We start from the raw sequence: 17,157 nt of genomic DNA, 5'->3' as shown, positions 1-17,157 counted from the left end.
TAGCCCAATCAATATTATTAGACTTAAAAATTAATTCAATTATATTAGCCCATAATTTTTTATTTAGACTAATATATTTAAAATAAACAAATTATTTTATTGAATTTAAATTCAATAACCTTTGCATGCCTACACTTTATATAGTAGAAATCTAAATTTCAACTAGTCCCATACTGCAAAATTATATTACTAATAAATTATTATATTTTTAATGAAAATAAAGATTCTTGTATTTTAGAAGAAAGAAAAATAAAAAGGAGAAAATATGATGTAGAATTGTAGATCAGAAATCCCTCGTGGAGACGTCAAGAAAACAAAACCCTTTTATTTCTTCTTTCTTTTTAATACTACAATATTCCTCATCTCTCTCAATCTGAGTATTTTCTCTAGACCAACATTCCCAGCCCCACCATCACTTGAAAATCTAGAAATTATTTCTTTAATTTCCCTTCATTCTTTTTTCCCCCTCCTAAAATCTAACAGTAGCATGATGATTCAGAGAAGCAAAATCTTATTGCTTGTCCTAATTTTGGGGTTTATAGCGACCCAAGTGAAATCCCTTAGATTTGATCTGCAATCTGGTCAGACCAAATGCATAGCTGAAGACATTAAAAGCCATGCTATGACTGTAGGCAAATACCATATTGTTAACCCCAATGAAGGCTACCCTTTGCCTGATACTCACAAAGTTACAGTCAGGGTAATTTATTTTTTCTTGTTACTATTTTTTATTGATTTATGTGCTATTTAAGTAAATGGGGTTTCATTATTTTATCTGCTTATGTTAAAGTTTGAGTCTTTTTGTGAATTGTGAATGGTTTGTGCATGTTGGATGTTTTGGTTAGAACTTGAATTTTATGCTGGAGTTGTAAAGATACAATTTTATCGATTTATGTGCTATTTAAGCAAATGGGATTTCCTTATTTTATCTACTTATGTAAAAGTTTGAGTCTTTTTGTGGATTGTGAATGGTTTGTGCATGTTGGATGTTTTGATTAGAACTTGTGAATTTTATTCTGGAATTGGAAACATTCAATTTTATTGATTTATTTTCTATTTAAGCAAATGGGTCATATTTATTTAATCTTATTATGTTGAAATTTGAGTCCTTTTGTGGATCTTTGGCTAACCAAGAATGGTCTGTTAATGTTGGATTTTTTTGTTAGAACTGTGAATTTTATATTGGGGATGTAAAAATTTAGTTTTAATTGATTTATTTACTATTTAAGCACATGGTTTTTCTTTGTTTGATCCTTTTATGGTAAAAAATTGAGCTTTCGGTCAATTTTTGGGTAACCAAGAGTTGTGTGTACGTGTTGGATGTTTTAGTTAGAACTGTGAATTGGAGTTGTAAAGATTCAATTTTGAATTTATCAATCAGTCAACTATGCTTCAATTTCTGTATGTTTCCGTCTATACTGGCCCATTTCACTCCAATACCCCTGAAAGTTTAGTTGTTAAGGTATTAGTAAAAAAAATGTTTGATTATTTTGTTCAAATGGATATAATTCTTCTGGTTTTGATGAAGATGAACTATTAACTGATATGTGTAATTTAGGTGACATCAACATATGGAAATACCTATCACCAATCAGACAATGTTGCTGAAGGGAATTTTGCTTTTGAAACTGCGGAAGCTGGGGATTATATGACTTGCTTCTTTGCTGCTGATCACAAGCCCCCTGTAACTGTTACCCTCGATTTTGACTGGAAGACTGGTTTTGCTGCTAAGGATTGGACAAATGTTGCCAAGAAAGGCTCTGTTGAAGTAAGCGCGCTTTCTTCTTTTATCTACCTGCTAATGAATCTCAATTCCACATATACTTTTGTTGCATTTGCATAGATGATATGGCAGTTTGTACTCATCTCTCAGGTTTAATGAGAAGTAGCCCTAGACTGGAACGATATAACTCTTAAGCATCCCTTGTGCACGAGAGACCGTTTTACAAAAAATTGCACTTGAGAAGTCTCATAGACTACATCATTAGTTCAAGCCAACCATTTGCTTTTGTCACTTTTCGTTATTTTAGCCTTTCCATGAGAAGAAAACATGAAAATTAGGGTTGCTGTTTAGTTTGAAGGCTTTCAATTTTTTTTGATAGATAAGGTATTGTATAGCTGATCCTAACTAATTTAGAATTAACAATAGTTATATTCCAGAATTTGGGAACGTCTTATGAAGTGATATACTTTCAGTTCCCTTTATTAAGAATAATTCTTCGTGCTTATCGAATTACAATTTGTTTTTTGTACTAGTAAAAAAATAAAAGCAATTTATTAGTTGTCTTCTGTGCATGGTGGTAATTGCCTCCATCATCTTGCCTCTATTTCATACATGCGCTTGTTGCGGTCCTCATCCGCGTTGAGCAGCCTTGTCATGTCACCCTTGAGATCCTCGATCTCCTTCGAGGCATGGTATTCAGTTGGCTACTGCATGTGGCTCGTAGCTTCCGATATGGTCAAGAGTTCCAGCCCCTTTTTTTTTTGTTTGATTGAGAAAAAGAAAGTTCGAGCCCCTCTTACCCCATTAATGCCCTCAATATTGGAATCTCTACTTGATGAAATTCCTTGTAAAGAGAGTTGACGTGGAAATGAACTTCAATTGAATGAAGGCTTTTAAAATGAATGGAATGCCCCAAAAAAGGCTAATAAGCTTATCATTTCACATTTTAATCAAGGTATTAATGTACTGTGCATTTGTTTGCGCATATAATGAGATTCATGTTGCTGTATGCATGCCAGCATGAACTTTAGCATTTAGTGTCTACTGCTTTTGCTGGAGAATCTGCTACAGAAAATGATGTTGTAACCACTTCTATTTTCCTCCTCCAGAATAGAATAGAAGGGAGAATAGGCTATAAACATTTTACCCCTATGAAGGCATGACTCGGGTAAGGCGGATATTATTGCCAAATTCTTGTTAGTTTCAGTTAAATAATAAAAAGCCTACCAGGCCATTAGGCTCTTAGTAAATTTTATTTTAGTTTCAGGTCATTCTGTCATCAAAAGAGGTAGTGAAATAAAACCACGCCACTAGAATTTTAGTACCTTACAGCCTATGGCTCAATACTCAAGAGAGGTAGATGAAAGGATGCATGCTTCCGAAAGTGTTATAGATTTAGTTCTTGGAAAACAATACTGATAACAAGGGGTATTCTCTTCAAAAAACATATATTTGTTATGAATTCTCTTCAAATTTACAATTAAATTTTTCTGCATTCCGTTATTCTTAATTAAGATTCCTTCACTTTTCTTTGTTTTGAACAATAGTCAAGAATCTTCTGTTTCTAAACCAAAAATAAAGAGAATTTTGGGATCAGGTTTGCGAGCTCAATTAAACCTTTAGTGCACCTTGGATGCATTTTTGTGTGTGTCAGAGAGGGAGTTGTAAGAACAAACATTTCCTTGTTCTAGCATCATGAAAGTAACTCATGCCTGGCGTATATTTTATGGTCTCTTTATCGTTCCGTCTTTAATAATTGCTCTTTTCGGCTTATTTTATTTAAGAAAAAGGTAGTATTACCTTTTGTATGAATGAGTTTTAAATTTGGACGGATCCAAATGGAGAAAAGGAAATACATGTAGATATAGAACACATTCACGGGCTGATTGTTGAGTCTTTGTTTTCGATTCAGAGTGTATTTCTGGCAATTGTGGCTGTATACTTGGAATTTGCTTTGTTTAAGACTTAACAAATTATTTCTCACCACAAAAAATCAAATGAAAATAAAATAAAAATTCATGCCATTCTCAACGCTTTTCTATTTTAATTACATTTCACCTTCTCGGTACGAGTCATGACAGGAAAATGCTGTTTGGCTTAGATTTTCGTAGCTCTATGGACTTTGAAATCGTGGAATTTGGGCTTTAATTTGCTGGACAGTGGCATAATTCTTCTCAACCGACACAGAAGTTTGTGCCGGAAACCTTTTGTTTAGCTTGTCCTCTACAGCATATTGCTGATGCTGAACTTTATTATTCATTTATACTCGTATTCTAAAGAACCAGATATTCTTCACCTGGATAGATGTTTGAGTTGAAGTATCACCAGGGAAAGTGAATTCTTTTGGAGCAGTGTTATTCTATGTTCCACTTTCTAAGGTTGATATGTTTACAATGCATATCAACCTTGAGATAGAAGGTTATGGGCTTGTGGATCTGTGCATCACTTGTGAAACGCATATGGGGTTTCCTGTAGTATTTTTGTGATGACACATACTTAATATCTGTTTGATTGCTTAAAGCTCCTCTTGCTCTTGATATAGCTTAACTAAGAATCTTTAGGACTCACATTTGGTATTGGCTTGCATCTTTCATTTAGACGCAGTAAAAGTGATCTGTAGTTAAGTTTTTCTGTTATAATACAAGAAGAAGATTGTCGCAGAAACTTTTGCTCACATTAGAAATTTTCAGTTCTATTCTATGTTGCTCGGACTCTTCAAAGATGCCGTCGGCTGCGTATTGGCTCTTCCAAAAGTAGTGCATCTTTGAAGGATCCGACACGGATGCGGCAACATTTTTGGAGAGTCCGAGCAACATAAGTTCTATTAACTTTGTTCTTGAGACGAAGAGGCTTCTGAGTTCTGAAGGTAGGAATTAAAGAAGAATGGGAGAATTGTGGGGAAGAGAGAGCATCTTATTTGTTGACAATGAATTTCATGACTGCACCTTTAGGAGTTTTGAGTTGAGACTATTGTAATTCACTTTCATCTTGCCATCTTAATAGGTAATGGAATTTGAACTAAAGAAGATGTATGAAAATGTTCAAGCCATCCATGATGAGATGTTTTTTCTCCGTGAAAGGTGAGTTTATCTTTCGATAACACTCCTCATGAACATATTATTTAAAGCAATGTTGTTACATTTAACTACAATTTTTCATGAACATAAGCTTGATAATTTTCTCGCACGTTGTAGGGAAGCTGAAATGCAGGAATTGAACAGATCCACCAACTCCAAAATGGCTTGGATGACTGGCTTGTCAATCTTAATATGTTTATCAGTGGCAGGGTTGCAGTTGTGGCATTTGAAGACCTTTTTCGAAAAGAAAAAGCTTATCTAATACTGTTATGATAGCTTTATAGTACTCCATGTATGTGTAGAATTTCCATAGATTACCAGTTCGAAGAGGGAATACAATGTTTTGAGTCAATTGTGATAGAGAGATCTTGGATTGGCAATGAAGTTGGTGCTGCCCATGCTCGTGTTTTCTTATTTATTACTCAGATCTATCCCATTTTATGGCACTTTCCTTTCTAGTCTGCGACTGTGGAAGAGAATAGCATATTTTTACATTTAAAAACAATTTAATTTTAAACTTTTCATTTTATCATAGATGACATAATTGTGTAGTCGCATGTTTATGATGACAAGTTTTAGTTTTTTTTTTTCTTTTTTAACTTCATGCCCATTAAACACCTTCATATAAAATGGGATGAAGAGTATTATTTGCTCTTCACCCTTTCTGCAGCTGTGGAATTGACAAATCTAATAGGCGAAATACATAAAACGCCCTTTTAAGTTGTCCTCAATATCTCAACCGAACCATTTTTCATTTTAACACTTCAAGTGGTTATTAAGTAGGTCAAGTAAATACTATACAACAGACCATATGCGTGAATTGTACTTGTCAATGACATGTCAAATGGACCAATCAAAAAATGACACATGTAATTTTGCCATAAAAAATTGAACAGCCGCCGGCTCCTCCATTTCTGCCGCCCCATCGCCACCAATCGCCGCCTTCGGAGCAACAAATTCTTTTCGGAAAATGGCATGCCAATGGCGTCTGAATATGACGATAAAGAAGAGCAGAAGAAGAAACTCCATTTTTTTTTACGAGAGAGAGTAAGAAGAACCAGATGGATTAAAAATTTCCGGCAGCTTGCATTTTTTCCGTCGAAATTGGTTGTTGTGTCTGATAATTGGATGAATATTTCTTTACTCTAGTATTCCAATTGAGTTCTTGAGTATTATGATTGGATTGAAAATTTGCTTGATATATATGTTCTCCTGACACAAGTATTGCATATTTCAATGTACTGGTCTTGATCATCCATGAAAGGCATGTTTTTTTGACAAGTGCTAGTTCTATTCTTTGGTGTGCAGAGCGAAGACTGTTAATAAGAGGTCTAGTGGTGTAAAGATTCGGAGCAGGCGAAAGAGAAAAATGTGTTTGGTATAAAAAATTTGTTGAATTGATGTGATGATATATTTGGTAATTTTGTTCTTTTGTAATGGAGGCAAAGGTGATTTAGGACAGAGGGGGTGTTGAATGGTGGAGGAGAGAATTGGAGGAGCGGGTGTGAAAATTAGGTGGGGTCCACATTATTTTAGTAAAAAAAAAAGCAAAAAACACCCTAATTTTAGGTTGTCAAACTCGCGTCCTAGAGAGTGCATTTCACACAATGAGGGCTGATATGGTCGGGGTGTTTAGTTGATCTTTTGTGAATAAATAGAGTGTCTAGCTGAAAATGATCTTAATTGACGTGTTCAGTTGATCATTGAGGACAACTCAAAGGGGCGCTTTGCCAATCTAATAGTTGGAGTGGGAATAAAACATGCTTAGCAATAGAAAAAAAGCAGTAATTGTCAACGCAAGCAATTTATAAAGTAACTCTTTCTCTAGAAGAATGAATGGGTGAAATAGATAAATCAGTGATTTCTTCTCAACTTTTTTCCTCACAAGACATTTTTTTAGCTTCACTTTGGACGGTGATGTCTGTAACATATAATAAAGTATGAATTTCCTATTAGAACCATCTTAGTTTTATCATTTAACCAGAGAGTATCAAAGGGTAAAACAGAACACAGTTGCTACTTTCATTTTCAAGTACACAACTGGGAATCACAAAAAAAGAAAAAGAAAATTAATACAGATGGATTGAGGATAGAAAATTTGACAATCAAAACTAATAAATTTTGTTACAGGTCTATTAACCGCACGGTTCTATTTGGGTATATTCGGGAAATATGTTGATCAAATCTACAACGACCATAGCTGCAATGTCGAGTGGGGCACAGCAACAGTTTTTGCAGACCCCAGCCAGTTGATCCTATGCACAATCATACGAACATATCAATTTCAAAAGCAAGTTTGATGGGAGAATTCAACTCAATACATGGTCAAATCTTGAATTTGATGTCATGAAGTGAAAATGTGCCAATGATGCTCTGAGGGTAAAGCTTCTTTAACTTTTTCAAGTCTTTTTAGAATCTCCAAAAATGAAGGTCTCTGGTTCATATCTGGTGCCCAACATTGCTCCACCAACCTGCAAAAAATTAGTTGAATTTAGCAAAACAATGCCCTGACCACCATCTTTTTGCTTTGGCAACAACAACAACAACAAACCCAGCTTAATCCCAATCTTTTTGCCTTGGCAAATAGTCAAAAGAAATAACCTTGCCGTGCATATATGAAGCCTAAGGTCGCAAGAGGAAGAAAAAGTATATCTCATATTTCACTACACAACAGATCTAATAGATGCTTCTACATATGGTCATATCAATAGATGTGTAAATAACAATAATAAAACTAAAATCATGATCTCACACCGGTTTCTCCTTTTTATTCCAAAACCCATCCTGAATCACGTGGACGAAATTGATCTGGACATCTATATCTACCAAAGCCCACTTTGCACATATTTACACACAGTTCTATCACTTAATCTAAAATGATCTCTCTCTAAACCGTAGGATAATTTTCCTATGCTCTAATGGCAAAGAAAGTTTGCTGATCAAGTTTAATGACAAAGAACTTTAACATGCTGCCTAAGTTGCTTCACTAGTTACTCTCCTTCATAGTTATTTCTATTTTCTCTGCAGTTAGGATGCCTACAGCTCACTGAAAGAGGAAATTCACAGCAAGTAATCTCAGTTTTGGCAATCCCATTATTCCACCCCTACCAGAATCTTTACCATGCATTACTATCTTTAAATGCTTTCACACACCCAGCTACTGCACTGTGCTCCTTCGATATTATAGCTCATCTTTTAACTGTGCCACCTTTGTCCATGTTGTCACCCCACCCCATCCATTAATTTACGCAGTGTCATACATAGCTAAAGATATATGCTTCAAAAGTGGGAGTATCAAGATCCAGTTTGCACTTACTCTTTCAATTCTGGGGTAAAACCTTTTGCCCTGAAAATAGGTCTGTGTCCTTCTGCCACGTACTTGGCTGCTTCATATGGTTCATAGTGGGATAATGGTGGATCACCTTCTAGCATCTGCACCAGTAGAAAATTCATTGATAAGTTATTTATTTCATAGATCATGTTACACCTAATCCTAACAGGCAGAGCCGAAAAGTCAGAATTACCTCATATAAGATCATCGCGAAAGAGAACACATCGACTTTCTTGTCATATTTCCGGTGCTTGAAAACTTCAGGGGCCATATAGCGATCTATTTTTCGATTATAGAAAAAGATATCAAAAATAAATAACACATTTGAAAGGATATGCCAGGGAGAAATATGAAACTGTCACTTACAGCTCCCTGTCTCCCCAGTCATTTTATAAACATCATGGGAGTTCTGAACCCTGATTAGTTTGCTTAATCCAAAGTCTCCAACTTTCAAATGGTCTGCATTGGAGTTGACTAGAAGAACATTCCTAGAAACATTGACACATTCAGCACTAAAGCTAATTGAATCATAAAAAAAAAAAGGTAGCATCATTCTCATTAAACAATAAGATCCCCGTAGGTGAATAGTAACATGTAACCTATAGCAGAACCATGTTGAGAGAAAAACAGACCTGGGCTTTAGATCCCTGTGGATTATAACATTCGGCTCATTGTGAAGATAAGTCATGCCTCTGCCCACAGAAACATCAAACATTACATAAGTAAACTATGCATTGCAATTCCTTTTTTAAATAAAACCAGGCATTGCAATCTTGGGCTAAAATGCCAGGTAACAACAGCATTTCTCATAAAATGGTATGACGAGGACGAAAATCACAGAAGCTATGCCACTGGTCAGAAAGAGAGCTACTGAGAGTATAGTAACTTGTTCACGTCATCAGGACCATTTTCTGAATGCACTTTTTTGCATTTCCCCAACAAAGTTCAACAGACCAGCTAACTGTTAATAAGATGAGTTTTGGACAGAAGGTAAATCACAAGAGACCGAGTGACATTTAGTCCATCAATCATGCTGACCACATCAGCCGGGGCAGATAAGCAACTCAAAATATAGCACACATGAGTTTCAAGAATTAGAAGACATCAAGAGAATTTTGAGTTTTTCAAGGAAAATGAAGTATGGAATGCTATATCCAACTACCTTGCGATATCCATAGCAAAATTGATTGCTGTCGATGGACTAAGAGCACCTCTTTCCTTGAGGTGCTGATGCAGATCACCCTACAACAAATATACGCACCAAATTAGCACAGGTATTTCATGATATAAAGAGAATACTTCAATGTTCACTTCAAAATATAGGGAAAAAAGTAACCACATACCCCCCTTAAGTACTCAGTTATTAACATCAAGGGTTTTTTCTCAGTAACAGCTCCAAGAAATTGCACTATATTTGGATGACGGAGCTTCACCAACAAATTTACCTCATGCCTGAAATCCTGACTGCAAAAGGAATTAAATCAGGCAGAACCCATAAGACAGTAAAATATAAAAAATTAATCAACTGCAGAGGGTCTAAGTAACAGCCTATGTTTAAAATTAAATATATCTGTATCAAGCTTAAAAACCATTGTGAATAGGGGATGTTGAGAGCTTTAGGTATCATATGAAGCTTCTTGATCCACTTTAATTTCAGGTCCGCATACAATATTAGCAGAGTAAATAGAAACCTTATTCTTTGCAAATATTCCACGATTGATTGACCATTAGAGAATGTGACTTGTTTGCAAAAGCAGCATTAAGGACATGGAAAGCTTTATAGGTCAAAATATAACATAGGAGACCAAATAAGTTCCCATCCTCCTTCCCCATTCCCCGCCCACAACCAACCCCTCAAAAAAGAAAAAAACTGTGAAACTTGACAACAATAGCAGACAACAAAGACAGCACAACATTTTTTTTTGATAAGGTAAGATTTAACGACAGCACAAGATATCAAAATCATATATACAGGATATTGTAGTGCTAACCCCGCGAGGAAACTTACATCACCAATCGATCATCTGAAAGGTTTGGGAGGATGCGTTTAACAGCTACAGGTGTTCCACGCCAGCAAGCTTTTAATATCTCACCAAAAGACCCCTATCAACATCAGCTTCCATATTAGATGCATAAATAGCAACCTCACTGGTAAATCCTTGACCAGGATAAGAAGCAGATTAAGCTATTAGAATCAAGCACGACATTATAAAAAAATAGCTAAAAAGATAAACGGCTTGAAGCAAAATGGACAGCCAATTTCGCACCAGAGACTGTCCCTCCTTTTTCTTATGGGTAGACCCAGGAATATAATAGCTGCATATTAAGGTTAGTAAAGGAAATAGAATCATCTCATACAGTTCTTAAACTATAGACAGAATATAAAATTACCAAGGAAAAGCGCTAATAAAAAAAACACCTCGGGTGACAGCCCCAAACACAAAAAATGGTCTGTCTTTCCTGATTATGAGATACTTTCTACTTTGGAATGTAAAGAAATGCTAAACACATTGCAAAACTAATTATATTCTATATAATCATTCACATCTTTTTAATTAAAAAACTTAACGCAGTTGAGATTTTTCATTCAACAATCGACAAAACTCCACAAAACAAGTATTAGCTTAACCATCACAAACTCAGCTTCAATTGCTTTTCTATTTTTGATGAAACCTCTTCAGAAAAGGCGATCAGTCACAGAGGTAAAAAAGCTTTTATTTAAAGAACACAAAAAAGAAGTGCAAGAGTAGCTGTCTTTTATACTACAGTTGCCAATTCATTAGAAAAGACACTGGATAAGGCAACTTAAACAGACTTCAATTTAACCTCCAACAAGCTTATTAGCTGTCAATTCTAAAATAGCAGATCATACCTTCCCAATGATTACAGAATTTGAGAAGTCCAGCTCAGCAGGATCAATCTCCCAGTCACACTTCTTTGGTAGAGGGGGTGGAACAGCCCTTGGTTCAAAATGGCTTCCATTTTGCCCCTGTAGCATTATCTTAATACATTAGAGGCTCACAAAGATAAATCCTCTGAAGACACTATTTGCATATTCAGAATAATTCTCAATAATTTTGTAAAGAAAATCTTGAAGTGGCTGAACAAGACAAAGGTAGAAAGGTGTTCAATAACTTGGAAGATATGAATTGCACATCCTGCACAAGGCTGTTCAGTTTATTTTCTTACTATAGTAGTAGCAACCAACAACCATTAGCTCTCGGCTCGTTGTTACGGCGAGAGCACCAATCAGTTATTTGCAAAGTATAAGATTTTTTCCCAACTTAGTTAAATGATCTACTAAATCATCCCATCAATCTACATATGGTCTGGGTCATCATCCAATAGCTGTCTCTTCCTTAGGTAATCAACAATCAACAACATAATTTGACTGAACTGGAGAATATATCAAATGTTTGCATATATTAATCAGCAATTATAACTAAAAAGAGAACAAAACCAGGAAAAGATTCGCTGATGCTAATCTCGTGGAATATTAAAAAGAAATCTTATTCTTACTTTGTGAAATTCTGATTCGAACTTATTCCTGATTGTTAAATTTTGATCTAAAACTTACTCAACAATTCTATTTATGTTTTAAGTTTTTTTTCTTCCCAGGCCATGGATGTGCTGACGCGAAACATCCAAAGGGAGGTGCCATGGTGTATATTATTTGCAGAGTCGGTTGAAAAGAATACTTGGAGTGCAAGTTCATGATGGGACGCATGAAGAAGAAGTGGAAGTGAAGCTTGATACACAAGTCATCCCAAGAGACACAATTTCAAATGTCTTGGGTTTGTAATCCAAGGCAAAGGTAAGATTGACGAGGATATCACACATCGTACTAGAGCAGGGTGGATGAATGGAGATCCGCATCTGGTATTTTGTGTGATAAGAATGTGCCATCAAGACTTAAGCGCAAGTTCTACAGAGTGGTGGTAAGATCAATTATATTGTATGGGCCTGAGTGTTGGCCCGTCAAAAAATCCCATGTACATAAGTTGAAAGTAGCAGAAATGTGGATATTGAGATATGTGTGTGCATACCAAGAAAGATAAGATTAAGAACGAAGTTATTAGGGACAAGGCGGGAGTGGCCCCTATGGAGGACAAGCTACACTAAATAAGATAATTATCTATAGTATAACTCAATTGTTTAACTAAATAACAAAATGGAAAAAGAAAATCTTAAGTTGGGCAGGGCGAAAACAATTAAAAAACTATGTGTGGGTGGGTGGGGTGGGGGATTGAAATTTTGCGGGTTAAGGCTCAACCGGCACCCGCACCCCCCCCCCCCCCATCGTCATTCCTAATGAAGAAAGGCTAATGTCAATGAAATCCTATCGCCATTCCTAATGAAGAAAGGCTAATGTTCCATGAAATCTTTTCTATAAAGTAAATAACTTTTTGGAAAAATCTCGCATATATGTAGTAGTTACGCAAAAGAAAAGAGATGACAATACAATGTAGGTAAGTCTACTTAACAAGGCTAGAGCAGATGGGTCACATTGAGTAGTTTTAAGTTTCCCGCTTATAGATTTATAGTTTTAAGTTTTCTGATGCTAAGTTTCCAATTCCTATTCCTAATTACTAACATATACTTCCATATGGAATCCTTTCTTTTTCCGTGTGGGAGAAGTCTTCCATAACATTTACTTAACACTTAATATATCACTTTGCTAGTTCTTTGCCATAGAAAAGCAGTTCATTACTACTTGTGCATCCTTGGAACCTTGGTGCCTCCACCAAAACCGCTACCTAAGAGAGGCATAGCGCCAAAATTATGCTGCACCTAGCTTTAGAACTTAACTGCAAATCAAGCATGGCCTTTAACAACATGGGAAATGTAAGAACAAAGATCAGTTAGTTAATAAATAACTCCGCTAGATCATCAACCACAGACCTGGATGGCAACAGAGATAGGAGCCCGATATATATGCTAGCTAATACATCTTTTAATCTAAGAACAAGTAGATGCATCAAATGCCGATAACTACAAGCTTTTTAAATGGCAAACGACCATTATGAGATATTAGATATATCAAAAGGACATTAATGAGTAAAACTCACATAAGATAGTCCACCATATGTCTTTAACAATTCAATCATGCCATGTTTCTTAGCTCCTTCTGCGTCGGCTAGAGGCTGTCACAAACAATTGAAAACTTAGATAAAAGCAGCAGATTAGTGAAACTGACTGAGAGTCAAGGATTGCATCGAAAAGTCAGTGTCACAACAGGCACATGGAAAAGATTCAAAATGTAGATGAACACACAAAACCAGAGAGATATGGATGACATTCGATTCTCCTAGGGAAAGCGGATAACTAGCACTCTTTTAAATCACACTCTTAATTTTACATGCATTCATAAATGAACTATCAATTGGATCATCAATGCCTCTAAACAAGGTCAGTTACAGCTAACAATGTAAAAACTATTCTTATTAACTACAAAATAGCAGGACAGAACCGGCACCCAAGGATGTGGCCTAGTGGTAAATGAAGTGGACGGAAATCTTGGAGACGAGCTCAAATTCTGCTAGGTGATTTCTTCCTATCTGCATATGCTGGTGGGAAGTACCAGGTGTCCAGTGGAATAGTCGAATCGCGGTAATACTGCAACTTATCACAAGACATCATTTAATAGCTGAAGACTCAAATCCAAATTCCTGATGATTAAATTTTCATTTCATTAACAAGATATAACTTCAGTAAGATTCATGAGAAAATAACAGCGGCTTTTTTTATACTAAGAGATCAACAGCTATTATAATTGCTCCAAAATCAGTAAGAGGTAAAACAAATTACTGTGATACTACCAATTATCAGTTTCATAATTCATATATACACACACAACTAATACAAGTGTATACGCATAACATGTACTATGCAAATTTTACCAAAAATAAGCAAATGCACAAATCTTACCGTATTTCTCCAACGATCCTGAGCGTTGACGTCGGCGCCATAATCGATCAAGCACTTCGCAACATCGATCCAGCCATGTAACGCCGCGACATGAAGCGGAGTACGATTATCGTAATCCCTAGCTTGAACAAGCGTCCGATCTTCTTCTAGAAGCTTCCGAACGGCAGCTGCATCGTTATGGTGAGCGTGCCATAGAATTTGCGATGTTTTGCTTACTCTTGACTTCTCCTTCTTCTTCTCCGTTGACGCTGCTACCGGTGCGACAGCTTCTCCGCCGCCGGCAGCGGAGCCGGAGCTTCCTTCGCTTCCGCTCATTTTGGATGGATCGCTGCGTGTGTGTGATGTGTGAAAAATCTCCTTTTTGCAACTGACTCGTGTGTGTTCCGTTTCTTTTGAATGCGTGTGTGCGTGTCAGTTTTGTGTCTGTTTCTTCTTCTGTATTTATTTGAGAAAAAGATTAAATTAAAGTCTGGTTTAAAAAAAAAAGTGAATAATGGGATATTCTTTTATTACTTTGTCAATAGAATTTGATTCTTTTCAAACACCTTTGTTAATGATTTTTTGAATCAATCAATAGATTGAGATTTGAGGGCAAATAAACTTTTCAAAAAAGACGGTATCATGCTAATTGTCGAATTTGGAATTCTCTTGTTAATTCGATGCTTCAACCACTAATGATTAATGATAAGATCTTCAAGACCGATTAAGGAAAAATGTGAAAGTAGTATTTGTTTTGGATTAAGCAATATAGTGTAGTTAGATTGATATCTATTGCAACATTTTGATTACATAACCCCCCCCCCCCCCTTTAATCATAGTATATAAAGAAAGGATTAATGTTAAATATCGATAAAGATACTTTAATAATATGAAAGGGAGCTTTGAAGCAATAAAGTTATATTCGTGTTATTAGGTCACGAGTTCGAGTCGTGAAAACAGTCACTAATACTTGCATTATGATAGATTGTCTACATCACACCCCTTGGGGACTGGCTTTTTCCCGAACTCTACATGAACGCGAGATACTGTATACAGTAGGTTGCCCTTCAAGATACTTTAATAATATGTCATAGTTTGGATTTATCTTGAATATTTTATAAACTTAGAGAGAAGTTGTCAACTTGTCGTTTATCAAGGCCAACATGTTTTTCCAAATACAATTGAACTAGTATTTTTTCAAAATATTTAAGACCGCAATAAAATCAAGCCATCAAAGTCTTAGTAAAGTTAGCAAACTTAACGGAATACTTTGTGCGTTGCATTGCTTTTTAAGATATTTTAATAATATATCGTAATTCAGATTTATCTTGAACATTTGTCAACTTAGCTTGTTGTTTAGCAAAGCCAACATGTTTTTCCAAATTCAATTGAACTAATATTTTTTTTCAAAATATTGAAGATTGTAATAAAACCAAGTCAAAGTCTTAGTAGTTTATTACTTTATTGAATTGTAATGAAATATGTCACGTCTAGGTATAAAACATGTTTCTAAAATATCAACGATTCAAATTTATGTGCATCTCAATTAATCCATTAAACATTTATCTTTCATTAGTATAGGCATAAATACTTTGCTATCAAGTAATAGGGATATAATAAAAATTACTTATTATCACCTCTATCAGGATTTTTTTGCGTAGGTAACGTTCTTAAGAATTAGAACGTAGGGGTTTGAAGTACTAGTTTACAAATTCGGTCGTGACATTGTTAAGTTATCAACAACAATAACATATTCAATGTGTTTTTGTAAGTGGGTCTGGGAAAAGTATGATGTACGTAAATTTTAACCCTGCCCATAAGGTAGAGAGACTGTTTTCGATAGGCCTTCGCTTTCAGAAAAATATTTTTCAAAACAAGTTAGAAAATATAAGAATAAAAAAATTATGATTGAAAATACTATAGAACAGAAAAGTAATGACGGCAAAATAAAACTAACAAAAGTAATAAAATTGAAAAATAGGATAAAGATAGCATAATAATAATAATAATAATAATAATAATAATAATAATAATAATAATAATAACAACAATAATAATAATGGACATTGTTAAATTATACTTGAATCTATATTTTATGACAATGGAACGTGAAAATAAGTAAGAACGCCACCACTCACCGGCGACAGACCGTCGGTGGCCTTTAATAACGAGCAACATACGACCGACAACCCTTGATGTCGACATACATGTAACTATTATATTATACATAACTTGCAAACTTTTTGTTGGTTTATATCAAGTAATAAAACTATGATATCTTCTTTCTCTACTTTTTAGTTGTTCTTGTTTAAATTTAAATAAAAAAACAACAACCTCATTTGGCTATATGTTTAGCCGAAAAAAGAAGAACCATGTCGTTTTCGAAATAAGATTAGATCTTAGCATTTTCATCCTTGTAAACTCCAATATGGTGACAAAGACTATAATTAATCTAATAGAGACCCCACCACTCTTGTTCTTTTAATTTTTTTTATGACGATGATAGTGTTCATATCAATTTTGTATGCATTTAAACTAATCAATCAAGTTACTATTAACTTCTAACAACTTAAAATTTAAAAATTAAACCTTGATTTCTAAGTTGCTATTTCAATTCTTTAATTGGGGTGTTTGATTTGAAGCAGGAATCAGACAGTGGCGGACCCAGAATTTTAAACAAGTGGATTTAGGGAAAAAAAACAACAACGATATGTATTAGTATAATCGGTGTAGGGTATGACAATCATATAAGGTTTGATCACTTTTTTTTTATGAAAAAAAAAAAATCTCAAAACAAAGTCATCTTAAAGTCGCGCTCTACAGTTTTTAACAAATTATTTTAAAAAGATACAAAAAGTTGTATGTTTCTATTTTTAGCAATTTATCTATTTAATTTAACAGTTTTACTTCAAGAAATTCAGTTAAAAAAAGTACTAGCTCTAAGATATTCATATAAAACCTAGAATTTTTCTTATTATTATGTTAGAAGTTGTTATTTCTAAATAAAAGAGAATAAAAAAATTCATAAATACTAAAATAATTCCAATAATTAGTGAAAACGAGATATAACCAAATCCGAAATTTAATATAAAACAAAAAGACATTTCAACATAGACTAA

At 34.8% G+C, this 17,157-nt stretch overlaps 2 protein-coding genes across 2 annotated transcripts; one reads left to right on the top strand and one right to left on the bottom strand.

Moving 5' to 3' along the window:
- Window positions 1-308: 308 nt before the first annotated feature.
- Window positions 309-5,314, top strand: LOC107798510 (transmembrane emp24 domain-containing protein p24delta9). Its single transcript, XM_016621515.2, has 4 exons — window positions 309-700; window positions 1,559-1,768; window positions 4,727-4,803; window positions 4,918-5,314. The coding sequence occupies exons 1-4, from the start codon at window positions 488-490 to the stop codon at window positions 5,060-5,062; spliced, it is 645 nt and encodes a 214-aa protein (XP_016477001.1). The 5' UTR covers window positions 309-487; the 3' UTR covers window positions 5,063-5,314.
- Window positions 5,315-6,745: 1,431 nt separating this feature from the next.
- Window positions 6,746-14,479, bottom strand: LOC107798508 (serine/threonine-protein kinase VIK). Its single transcript, XM_016621514.2, has 11 exons — window positions 14,060-14,479; window positions 13,201-13,275; window positions 11,004-11,120; window positions 10,140-10,234; window positions 9,475-9,595; window positions 9,294-9,373; window positions 8,764-8,823; window positions 8,498-8,619; window positions 8,325-8,410; window positions 8,117-8,232; window positions 6,746-7,271 (listed from the first exon to the last, which is right to left on the bottom strand). The coding sequence occupies exons 1-11, from the start codon at window positions 14,372-14,374 to the stop codon at window positions 7,145-7,147; spliced, it is 1,314 nt and encodes a 437-aa protein (XP_016477000.2). The 5' UTR covers window positions 14,375-14,479; the 3' UTR covers window positions 6,746-7,144.
- Between the last annotated feature and the right edge of the window lie 2,678 nt (window positions 14,480-17,157).

Source organism: Nicotiana tabacum, chromosome 20, assembly GCF_000715075.1.
Source record: "Nicotiana tabacum cultivar K326 chromosome 20, ASM71507v2, whole genome shotgun sequence".
In the NCBI taxonomy this organism is placed as follows: domain Eukaryota; kingdom Viridiplantae; phylum Streptophyta; class Magnoliopsida; order Solanales; family Solanaceae; genus Nicotiana; species Nicotiana tabacum.
Note: the sequence above shows the minus strand (reverse complement) of the source record. Positions and strands in the feature narration are given on the sequence as shown.

What these genes read in the sequence shown, in the direction of transcription:
- LOC107798510 (XM_016621515.2), top strand. Translation starts at nt 488, where the DNA reads ATGATGATTCAGAGAAGCAAAATCTTATTGCTTGTCCTAATTTTGGGG. An exon ending in CCAAGAAAGGCTCTGTTGAA is followed by an intron (nt 1,769 to 4,726) that starts GTAAGCGCGCTT and finishes CCATCTTAATAG; the next exon opens with GTAATGGAATTTGAACTAAA. An exon ending in ATGTTTTTTCTCCGTGAAAG is followed by an intron (nt 4,804 to 4,917) that starts GTGAGTTTATCT and finishes CGCACGTTGTAG; the next exon opens with GGAAGCTGAAATGCAGGAAT.
- LOC107798508 (XM_016621514.2), bottom strand. Translation starts at nt 14,374, where the DNA reads ATGAGCGGAAGCGAAGGAAGCTCCGGCTCCGCTGCCGGCGGCGGAGAA. An exon ending in AGGATCGTTGGAGAAATACG is followed by an intron (nt 13,276 to 14,059) that starts GTAAGATTTGTG and finishes TGTTTGTGACAG; the next exon opens with CCTCTAGCCGACGCAGAAGG. An exon ending in CATATGGTGGACTATCTTAT is followed by an intron (nt 11,121 to 13,200) that starts GTGAGTTTTACT and finishes ATAATGCTACAG; the next exon opens with GGGCAAAATGGAAGCCATTT.